This window comes from Muntiacus reevesi, chromosome 8 (assembly GCF_963930625.1).
Source record: "Muntiacus reevesi chromosome 8, mMunRee1.1, whole genome shotgun sequence".
Classification (NCBI taxonomy): Eukaryota; Metazoa; Chordata; class Mammalia; order Artiodactyla; family Cervidae; genus Muntiacus; species Muntiacus reevesi.
Window position 1 is genome coordinate 54,348,498 of NC_089256.1, and position 12,277 is coordinate 54,360,774.

General features: G+C 33.9%; 1 protein-coding gene across 2 annotated transcripts in view; it reads right to left on the minus strand.

The window, feature by feature from the left end:
* Positions 1 to 2,014: 2,014 nt before the first annotated feature.
* Positions 2,015 to 12,277, minus strand: part of OSTN (osteocrin) — a 42,745-nt gene continuing 32,482 nt past the window's right edge. The window contains exons 4-5 of one of the 2 annotated variants that reach the window (XM_065942898.1): positions 7,577 to 7,673; positions 2,015 to 3,825 (exon numbers count right to left, since the gene is read on the minus strand). In XM_065942898.1, the coding sequence (XP_065798970.1) occupies positions 7,589 to 7,673 (85 nt within the window). In that variant the 3' untranslated portion in view covers positions 2,015 to 3,825; positions 7,577 to 7,588. The remainder of the gene's footprint in view (positions 3,826 to 7,576; positions 7,674 to 12,277) is intronic. The other variant, XM_065942897.1, reaches the window with a different exon arrangement.

The following is a 12,277-nucleotide window of genomic DNA, read 5'->3' on the forward strand; positions in this document are numbered from 1 at the left end:
ACCTAGTGTATGCTTTCCATAAATTCATTGTCTACATATCATTTTGTTCAGTGATGACTAAGTGGTTGAGCTATCAATTAAAAAATTTAAAAATTGCTTTGAAAAATTATATTGTCTGAATCTATGTGGAAAATATGTATCTTTCTTCTTTCTCTTTTTTGTGTGTGATTCTGCTGGCTACTATCTCTTTTCTGTTCATTAGGATAATTGTTAATAAGACTCTTGGTACCAAATGAATGCATTACTAGGGAGCAGAAGTCTTGTTTATCCGACTCTAGGGAAAAGTAGTACAAGGTGTTTGAGAGAGAGATATTAAGAACATTTTCTTACATAACAATTTGCCTTTGGGCCCCTTAATTCTTATCTCTGCCTTCATCACAGTATCAGAATTTAGACTTTAGCATGTCTGTGAGAGACTAGATTCAGTGTGCTAAAAACATCAAACAAAACACAAAAACTCATTGAGTTTTTTTTCACTCATTTCTTTCTCACATCTTCACATTAAACTGCTCTTGCTTATGTCTAAACAAACTTATTTAATCAATTCAAGGCTAGGAAATCAACCTCACTTTTATTTGCCACCTGTGGTGACACCGAAACATTGTCAAAGAAAGTTTATAATTTAAAAATATCAGTGGTAGACTATCAATGGCCAGATAGTCTACAGGCATTCCCTTATATCACAGTAAGGGGGAAATGTAGTTTAACTACATATGTTAATTGTGTGGTTCTTAACAATAAAACTATCTTATGACTTAGAATGAGCAATATTGCTTAAGTGAAAAACAATTTAAAAATTCATAAATCAGACCAAGTTGAGTAATATACCTGTAGTGCTTTAAATAAACTTGTTAGGAGGCACTTGAATGTACATAAATATATAGTTGTTTAATAATGCCTGAATGTTTCTCACATATTTACACCTGCTATGAACACAAGCATGATATTATTGTAAACAAAGATAAAATGCCTGTTTTCATTATTTCATGTTTATTAACTTTGGCGCAGTTGAATGATATTCAACCATTTTTAAACTTTAGGGGTAATGTTATTCGAAAAGTTTCTGATACTTTTTCCCTTTAGAGAAAGTTATTAATAGTTTTTCTTAAAATTTGTTATTTTTTTAAATTTGCCTTAAGAAGTTTAATTCCCTAACAATATCTATAAAGTAAAAGTAGAATTCCCTAGATATTTTTTGTTTTTGTAGTCAGCAATTAACATCCCCCGTGAAAAATTAGTTATGTAATTAACACCAGAATTCAGAAATCCCTATTCACTGCTTCATGAAGCTTCACACAGGAACAAAGAGGAAGAAAAGGTAATCTATTTCTTTGAAACTAGATGAAAAGTCCCTTCAAGCTGGTAACTTTCAATGACATATAGCTGGATTTAGTAATACACAATACATTGTACGAATGGATGAGATGACTTGTCATATTCTTAAGAGAAATTATTATTTAATTTCCTGATATGTTAAACAGATATCTTATTTTAAACTAGAATACCGCTCATAATTTTTCTACTCTATATAAAGTAGTTGTAGAAATTAAAATATGAAATCAAATAGTTACAAGTAGAGAAAACATTTTTCTTTTTTCTTCATGTAAATCTGGTGTATATGCTATGAGACAAATGCATTGCACATCAGAACAAAGTGTAAATCAATATATTGTGACTTCTTACTTTAGTTAAAATGGAAGCACAAAAGCATAATTTTGAATTTAAAAATTAAAGAAGATAGGAAATCAATTTGTTTAATCCAACTTTAAATCTTTACCATGATAAATTTTTAGGCTACGCTAGGTTTTAATACCTTTTGTCAAAGCATGAAACAGCAGCACCCAGAGTGTTAATCACTCAGTCATGTCCAACTCTTTGTGACTCCATGGACTGTAGACTGCCAGTCTCTTCCGTCCATGGGATTCTCCAGGCAAGAATACTGGAGTGGGTAGCCATTCCCTTCTCCAGGAGATCTTCCTGATCCAGGGATCAAAGCCAGGTTTTCTGCATTGCAGACAGAGTCTGACAAATATCCAAATGGGAGAAAAATGAAAGAGTTGCTAAGGAATGGGATACATTTCTATACATCATCACAAAGTTGGGCAAGATAAATTATAACTTAAAAATTCTTTCAAATAGTAAGTCCTGCAGGATCTTTGTCTGTGTACCACTGCTAAATTTCTAGTGCAAGAATATGAACAGAAATCAAAGAATCTGTGAGCTTTCTCAAAATTTACTTTTCTTTGCTAAGGCTCCTCTATTACAATTCAAAGAATATCTCGTTTTCAGTTTTTTTTCTAAATTAAATTTAAAGATTTTCAGCAGTTAGAAAATTTCTCCCCCAAAGAAACTACACACAAAATCACTTTGTGTACAATGCTAACTATATATGTTCATTTCTGTGTTTTGAGTTTATTTTATTCTTTGGATTGTATGTTGATTTATTTTTAGTTAAAATCAACAACTACCCACTTCTCTCCTCTTCTTCCAGTATAACTGTACCTTCTCATTACGCTCTTCCTTTTTAGCTAAAATAAACCTTTCTCTACTGGTCAAACTTTTTTTTTTTTCTCACATATCGGGTCTGCTTGACAGTGATTACTAGAGTTTAAAGAAGTGTTTTCAGAGGCTATTTAAACTTCTGCTAATTTATGCTAAATCTCTTGTTCAAGAGATAAATTCTCTGTATGTTTTTAAAGCATATACAATGCACAATGGGCTTATGCACTTAAATTACAGCAACAGTGCAGTTTTTGCTGAGGACTGCTTCCCAGAATACCAAACCTTGTGCTTTCATAGGCGAATTAAAAATAATTTGAATCATTTTAAAGAAATCATTCTCAAATATATTATACTCTTCAATGCTTTATTAAACACAATATATGAAACAGATTAAATGGATTCATAGATGGGTGGTTAACATTAAGAAGACTGCTTATTGTAATGTGCTAAAATGTACTGCGCTTCAATTAGGTGAACTGAACTGGCCCCAAGAGCTCTGGTGGTTTCCTATTTGACTTCCCCCACAATTTCATGTTATTTCTGTAAATAGCTCTCCAAATCAGCCACTGCTACTCTCAATTAACTATAAGTTATTATTTAGAGAAACGGAAAGTTGTTAGGGAACATGAGATTGTCAAACTTGGCAAATGAATAATATTCTTCGATTCCTGATTCTAAGTCAGTATGCTCTGACCTGCAGTGTTTCTCAATTTATAGGGAGAATAAAATTTATGGGCTTAATTACTGCTGTTTTTTCTTGCTCAGAGAGTTTTTCTCTTATATCTGGAACTGGGATTGTGTTTTATTTGGTTGAACTGAATTGACATTTGGATGTAAAAGAAGCCTAATTTCATAATCATTACCCAAGAGGCTCACAGACAAAAGATAAGAGAGGAGTAAAAGTCTTCGAGAGAAAATACACAGCATCGTCTTTCCTTGTTCCCCAGTGATGATCAAATGGATTGTACCTAAATTCTACTGAAATAAATCAGTCAATCTTTAGTTATTATTCCTCAATTTCATATATGTAAATGGTAAAGGCACACAGAAAGCATTTCAATGTATTGTGTTTCTTAGAAAAGTAATAATTGGGGTGTAGTAACCATTCATGAATAACTAAAATACATATTTAAAAAATATCCATGCACTGAAATTATCTGCACAATTTAATTGAAGTTATAACAATACTGTGATGTGATGAACAGAAGTTCAAGCTCTGGAAAGGATGACAGAAGTTTCCTTAGAAGTTTAATCATTAAGGAGTGTGAAGAACTTCAAAATATCTTCCATGTTTCTGTGACATTTCACCCAAGGAAGTTGTGTCTGCAAAAATGAAAGTTGAAAATGTTACAGCTAATGAGAACTCTGCATAAGGGGAAATCCACCAACTTCAGTTGAGAAGAGCTAAAACTTTAATTACATGAGGTTTCATTATAGCTTTTATTTAAGTGCCATGTCTTTTATGGCAGAGACAATAATGCAAAATGATAATTTCAGATCAAAATTTATTAAAAAGTGTATTTTAAACGTAACAGGTAGGTGCTTATGCTGTAACCACACCTCCTTTCTTCTCATACCTCTTTCTTTTGAGTTTCCAATCGTAGGTCAAAGGATGTTGCCGTTACAAGGGAAAGATAAAGAAAATTTGATTACTACTTTCTGTTTATTGTTAACATGTTGATAACTGTTGTATATTTTGCTCTCTTTAAAGGACCCAAGTATATGCTGGTATTTAAGCATAGTATTTCTGTTATTTGAGAGATATGTTGCTTTATCAGAATGATGTGTGTCAATATTGTTCTAAAATAAAAATTGTCAGTATAATGCAGCAACATGTGTTTTGCATTATTAAAAGTTTTAAGGTACTGTAGCAGCAAGGGGGAGCACAATTAATGATAATATTTACCACATTTCATTAAGTTGGCATCCTGTTTCAACAGCAGGGACCTAGAACTTTGCTAACTGCAGCTAGAGAAGCTGTGTCTTACCATTCTGAATTTGAGTTGCTTAGAACTGAAACCTATTAAAAACTCAAAAATTTGGTCCAATATATTAACAATTTGATGAGGACATTGTGTAAAAAGAAGATTATCATCCTTTCCAAAATGTGTATCAGGAAGAGACAAACATTTATTCTGGAAACTAAGTAACACACAGCAGCTGTATCTAGACTTGACCTCAAACCAAGAAAAACTTCCATGTTAGTACCAGTTTCATTATTAGTGTGAAGACTTAACGGTGAAACCCAGAAGGTGAAAACCCACAAATAAAACTGCCCCCAAAGAGTGTATATTAGCTCTCACAGAAGTGAAACAAAGATTTTCATAAAGTCTGAGATACTATTTCTGTTTGTTTAAGAAATGGATAATCAATGAAGTCAGCAATAACAATTTAGCACACAGATCTTATGGGCCATGAAGAGAATGTTGGCTTACAAGTCCAGAGGTTGGGACCTGGAGCTTGCTTTGTCCAAAAGTGTGTAAAATTTTTGGCAAATCAGTTTCTTCTCAAAGTCTGTGTTCTCATTCATTTACAAAAATGATTTAGGTTGAAGGAGACTTTATATCCTTGGATCTCAAGTGATTTCATTGCGTGATTATGTGAAAATTATTTAATTATTCATGTTATCTATTAAATGATTCACATATTACATCTCCTGTTTAAATCAAAGGAATATTGTGACAATAAGAAATAACACAGCAAAAATAATTTTGAAGAGTTAAATGGAAATTAAAAACATATTTTGATAGCCTTTATTATTCTTAAAATATAAAAATATGAAACTTTACATAAGGAAGTCAAAAAATGTCTGAGAAATCTTGGTGATAGTGGCAGGAAGTAAAGAATAGAAACAATGGTTGAGCAGGTGAACCCACAATGATTAAAGAAAGGGAAAGAGAAAAATATATGATATTAAACTCTTTTCTCAACATATTTTTATGATATTGCTATCTTTAGGTTTTAATAATAAGGACAGTGATGGGGATCTTCCCTAACCAGGGATTGAACCTGGGTCTCCTGCATTGCAGGCAGATTCTTTACCAACTAGGGAAACCCTTGATGCTCTATAAAATCTATTAAGTGAAGGACATAATATATTAATTTGTTTTTCACATAACAATGATTCAGAAAACAGTAATTCAACTCCCTTTTCATAGTTTAGTAACTCTGGAGATTTTATGGTCTAAAACATATGTAAAATTTATAGGAAAAATGAAATCCTTATATGATTTTTTTGTCATACACGTGTTTTGGTTAAACTCAGAAATATTTAAATGGGTGATAACCCAGAGTTGCAAAGGTGATGAGATATATGTGGAAAGCAACTGAATTTAATTATTTTAATCTCAGTGTCATAATGTTCTCAATACATCAAGAAACTGCAGGGTTGTGGTCCCCGATTTCTAGGAGTTACTTAACTTTTAATAGCAATTAGTTCCTATTCAAATACAGTGTGGTGATTTTTTAACATCCCTGAAGAGTAACCATCCTTCTTAGTATATCTCTAGAAATAAAAAAAATTTCAACCTGAATTTTGAAGATGGTGCTGTTCAAGTGGCAGTGTCATTGGTTATTTTCAGTAAGTCCTCCTGTAGTTATGGAGATTCAGTAACCTTGCCACTTCACTGACCAATGATTCCATAGAGGAAAAAATTATTTTAATTGACATTCTGTGAATGAGATAGTTGAGGTAAAATACTGATTTTTCATTGTGGTTGAGAGTATTTGATGAGGAGGCAAAACAGCATGGCAAATTAAGAGGGTCAGGCTAATGTGGTGCTCTGGGCCTCTTCATCATTGGTCTGAGGATTCTCTTGAGAAAAGCAAAAAGCAGTTTTCTCTCTGTAGTCTGAAATTGTCAAAACAGTTCTGAGCTGTTTTAATCTGGGAGAAAGGACGCATCCTCTCTGTAAGCCTTATTGGGAGTGCCTAGATTGTGTGTCCAAAAAATATTTACTGTTTAAAACATATAATATGTACAATTAAATACATTTAAAATATAAGCTAATCATTTAAGCTTTCTGGAATTGAATTCTACTTGTATCACTAGCTGTGGGGCATTGTGAGTTAATTAATATAAGCTTTCCACTTATTTATACAATAATAATTATTATTGAGTACTTAATTATGTCTGGCACAATTCTAGGTGCTTAATGGATACCAATTCATTTATCTCCAGGACAATGCAATGTAGTTGAAATTATTATTATCCTCATTTTATGAAGGAGGATTTCAGAATTTAAGCAAGTTGCCACAGCTAATAGATAGATGGCCCAGGATGTGACCCACAAAACCAGACCTGTCCATCTGGTAGTTGTACCCCTTATACTGTATTACTTTTCAAGATATTGGAATAGTAACAGTACTTACTTTATGGAACATGATGAGTAAATAAAACTAAGTATAGGGCTCAGCATAGAGCTAATTTTCAGAACTGTAATATAAGCTCTTTTCACTTGCACATATTGTGTGTCTAATACAATTTAGAATTAGTACAGGCATCTAATTTAATCTTCACAACACCCTAAATGTTATTATCTAAATATACAAGCTGCAGAGAAATAAGTTATCTTGATGGAAATGAGATAATGAATGACAGAACCAGGATTTGGATTAAATGTCCTGATTTCAGGCCTGATACTCTTTCTGCTGTATCATTTTCTCTCCTGGTTCATGATGATAATTGGGTAGTTTAGTTATGAGCAACAAGATGGAGTATATCACCAGAATGTGTCTTCTTAATAATAGAGGGATGGCTACATGTTTATTTATATTTATGAAAATGATTTATTGCTAATTAGAGCTTTAATCTTTGTCTGCATATTCATATTTAATATGTGAGTTTGTGAGAATAAGTCTTCTTTTTAGAGCAAAGTAAATCTAGGCATTGTTTTTTAATGTCATTTAAATTATTTAACATTAATATACTAATCAAGTAAGAAATGCTTGAAAAACTGAGTTTGTAAGCCAAGAGATCCAAAGGGGGATTTATAAATCAAGATGGATCAATTAACCCATTGTGAAATATTAATCAAAGCCTGCAGGTATTGTTATTTCTTCAAATTTTACTCACGATTGGAATCCATTAGCCTCTGGAATTTGAAAGCCGGTTTCTTCCAATCCGATCCACAGGGATACCAAATCGCCTTTTTGGATGATCAACTACTTTCCTGAAACAAACCGAAAATAGCATATTTAAGCTAATGTTCATTTAGTTTTGCTTTTTTTATTTCCCGCAGATCTGGGGCCTTTCTTCTGGAGTAGGAATGACTAGTAGTTCTTATTCATCAACACCCAGTATATGTCAGACACTATCTCTTATCTTTTGGACATCTGTTGAAGTAGGTATGCCCACTTCCATTTTACATCTGAGGACACTGAGGCTTAGAGAAATTGAACAACCTATCCAAAATCAAATAGATGAAAAGCCAGATCTTACCAGCATACCAATCTACTAAGTGTTTAGTTTGGGTAAGTCCCTTTCCCCTCTTCAGATTTGGTGTGTTCCTCTGTCAGTTGAGGGAGGTTGCACTGTCAGTGGTTTTCCCCAATCTCTTCCTTACAATGGTTTTCCTGGGGAAGGATAGTGGTGGAAGAGGAACAGATACTGAAGCCAAGACTGGATATGGAGTAAGTGAGCCCCTCAGGTCTTCACTCAGATTTTTCCTAGAGAAGCTTTGTGTGTGAGAGTCTATATTTGTTATTTATGTTCAGATATTGTTTGGGGGAAAAAAAGTTTCATTATTAAAATAAAGTTAAAAAATTCTACAAGAGGCCTTACAATTTGTGTGTTTTATGAATTATCTCTTTAAAAAGACACATTTTAATTTGATTTGTTATTGCCATTACTTGGTTCTATTGTCAAATGCTAATAGGAAAGACCCCAGAGCTGTGAATGCATAACTTTCACTGGCCTTGGATTTAAAAGTTTTTATCTTCTTAAGAAAGATAGAAATAGGGAGAAACTAAGAAAGTCATGTAAGTAAGTGACTTGTCTCACAGATGAGGGGAATTGACTTAACAGATTTTTGGGCTTTTTTATTGACATAATATGCATACAGAAAATAGGATAAGTATTTTGTAAGTGAATAATATGAGATATATACAGATTATAAACACAATTACTACCCAGATCAAGAAATACAACATTACCAGTTCTACCAGCAATCAAATATTTTAGAATAGGAAAGAGTCTTAAAGTTAATTTTTGCACCAAACATAAGAATATCAGCTCCAATTTTTGATCAGCGATGATACACCTTATCACTTGAAAATCTCAATGAGGAAGATCTAATCGCCTCTCAAGACAACTTCATCAATATTCAACAGCTTAAAGAGTTTCAAGATTTGTTTCAGAGCATTTTCAATAGTTTTTTTAATTACTTGCATTATATTGTCAGTATTAGACTACATAATTTAAACACTAAAACTACATCATCTATAACGGCTTCCAGGTGGAAAAGTGGTAGAGAATTCAAATGCCAATATAGGAGATGCAAGAGACGGGGGTTCAATCCCTGGGTTGGGAAGATCCCCTGGAGGAGGAAATGGCAAACCACTCCAGTATTCTTGCCTGGAAAATTCCATGGACAGAGGAGACTGGCAGGTTGCAGTCGATGGCGTCTCAAAGAGTCAGACACAACTGAACGATTGAACAAGATGATATACGGCACTTCTGACCTACACAGTTGTAAGATAATATATAAATCTGTGGGTTTTTTAAACCCAAGTGTTTGTGTTAATTTATTACCACAGCAATAAAAAACTGAATATGTTTGTTTGTATGTTTTAGGGCTGATGTCTGAGTGTGTTACAGCTAATACCTAAAAACAGGAAATGTGATTTTTATTCCTTGAGTCCGCAAATTCCTTCATGAACAACTCCCATTATAACTCCAGGGAAGGAATAAGGTAGAAGCCATCCTGGGATAGAGAAGAATGCTCTGGGGAAGTCCCAGACAGTAGAAGAGGAAGTGAGAAACCAGCATTTCCAGGTGTTTAAAGGACTGAGAAGAGAAAGGAAATGGCAGCTGGGAAAAGAGTAGTGGCCCACATGTGAACTGACCTCTGAAAGCTTCTGTGGAGTGAATACTGTCACCAGAAGTAATCTTTTTACTTTTTTAGAGAAGTGTGATGGTTTCAGGGCTTTCCAGGTGGCCCAGTGGTAAAGAATCTGCCTGCCAATGCAGGAGACACAAGAGGTGGGTTTGATCCCTGGGTGGGGAAGGTCCCCTGGAGTTGGAAATGGCAACTCGCTCCAGTATGCTTGCCTGGAGAATTCCACGGACAGAGAAGCCTGGCGAACTAAAGTCCATGGGGCCACAGAGAGTCCAACACGAGTGATCACAGCACAGCACGGTGCAACGGCACGGTGGTTTGGTTTCATGCATTATTATAAATTAGAACAGAACGTGTATGGGTCCATATTACCAACATATACTTTCAAAAGTGAAAGTAAAATAAATGAAAATAGCATTTTTTTCTTTCTGTACTACAGTTAATCAATCTACTTTTCCTGCTCAAGTAGATGGGAGGACACTACAGTCTTTCCTGGTGGCTCAGACAGTAGAGAGTCTGCCTGCAATGCAGGAGACCCTAGGAGACCCTAGGTCAGGAAGATTCCCTGGAGAAGGAAATTGCTACCCACTGTCGCATGCTTGCCTGGAAAATCACATGGAAGGAGGACTCTGGTGGACTACACCCCATACGGTCGCAAAGAGACACTACTGAGCGACTAAAACACACAATGGTCTGACAAAAAAAAAATAAACTCTTTCTCATTTTCCTTCATTCCCTGTTCTTTCCTTCTTTTCTTTCCCCCAGATTAGATCCAAAAAAGTAATAGAAATCAGGAGATACTGACTTGTATTCTATTTATTTCTTCTCCTTACCAAAAAAGGAGAATAGCTAAGTCAAATAATTTCTATATAGTTTTCTATCAATTCAGAAGTAAAATGGTAAGCTAACATTTATCTTAACATTTTTGCTGATATGAAATATATATAACAATACTACACTCTTCAGCACATACACTGACATGAATACAGAGTGTGTGAAACTTAAATGCTAACACAGAAAAATAATCTTAAGACCAAAAGGGAAAACTATACTTTCTAACCATCTAGTCCCTCTTGTGACAAAATAATGGAATGACATGGCTTATATATTCATTGAAAACAGTCCATCTTTTCCATTCTAAAATATTCTGAAAGTAGTATAAGGATTCAGAATATAGATCAAAGTAATATAATGAGGATGGATTATTTTAAATATAATTTTAAACTTCGCACTAAAATATAGACAGCCTAAGTCATTTATATTCTTTGATAATTCAATTTCTAAAGATGTTCACCATTCTAAAACAACTGTTGGAAAGCTTGTATTAATACTTTTTGTTTAGAATCACACATACCAAAGAGTCTATAAATTTTTCTATGTTCAGTTTTAGAAAATAAAACAAACATCCTTATTGGTAGCACCAAATTAAGAAATAAAATATTACCAATACTTAGAAGTCCTCAGTGTTCTTCCTCCCAAATTGATTCCCCCCATAACTTAGTCACAGAGGTAATCTGAAGGATGAATTTTTATTTAATAGTTCCTTTGATTTTCTTTATAATCTATATGTATTCTTCCAAACTCTCTTGATTAGTTCAGATGGTTCTAGAATTTTATTTGGAAGAAATGATGTGTGAATTCTTCTTGACTTCTTTCAACAAATATGTCTTTCATGTTTTGAGATTTGTCCATGTTCACTTGTGTAGATGTAGTTCTTTTATGTTCACTGTTGTATAGTATTTCATTGTAAGGATAATGAATAGGCAACCGCTTATTAACACATTTTACTGATAGTAATTTGAGGTATTTCCTTTTTTGTTACTTCTGTTATGTACTGTTCAGCTAATTTTTTTCATTCACATGCCTGTAATGCACATTTGAGGATTTCTCTATGGTAAATTTTTAGTAGAATTGCTAGCTATTCTTATACTTATTTTTATTATATAATGCCATACTGTTTTTCAAAATGGTACCTATTTACACAGCTAAGAGCAGTGTATGACAATTTCTATTGTTTCAAATCTATGCCAACCCTTACATTGTGGACTTTTAATTTTGCCAGTCTATTGCATTGTCAACTTAGTGGTCATTGCACTGTGACTTCTCCGTGATCTTAGTTTGGTTTCCATGGCTACTATTGAATGAATTTGCTCACCTCTTCCTTTGCTTATCGACCACTTGAATTTCTTCTTTTGGAAGTACTTATTTGTCTGTTGCCTATTTTTCTCTTGGTTTGGTTTTTTTTTAAGTATTGATTTGTAGGAGAGTTTCGTATCTCTGAATATTAGACTTTGTCAGTTATAAGCAAATATCCTTTCCCATTTGTGGTTAATTTTTTTTTTTACCGAATCCTTATGAAAATCTTTAGTATTGTTTTGAAACATCAATATTTTTACATTCGTTTGATTAAATCACCTCTAATGGCATCACCGACTTGATGGACATGAGTTTGAGTAAACTCCGGGAGTCGGTGATGGACAAGGAGGACTGGCGTGCTGCGATTCATGGGGTCACAGAGTCGGACACGACTGAGCAACTGGACTGAACTGAACTGAATGTTATAAAAGCACCCCACTCCAGTACTCTTGCTTGGAGAATCCCATGAACAGAGGAGCCTGGTAGGCTGCAGTCCATGGGGTCGCTAAGAGTCGGACAGGACTGAGCGGCTTCACTTTCACTTTTCACTTTCATGCATTGGAGAAGGAAATGGCAACCCA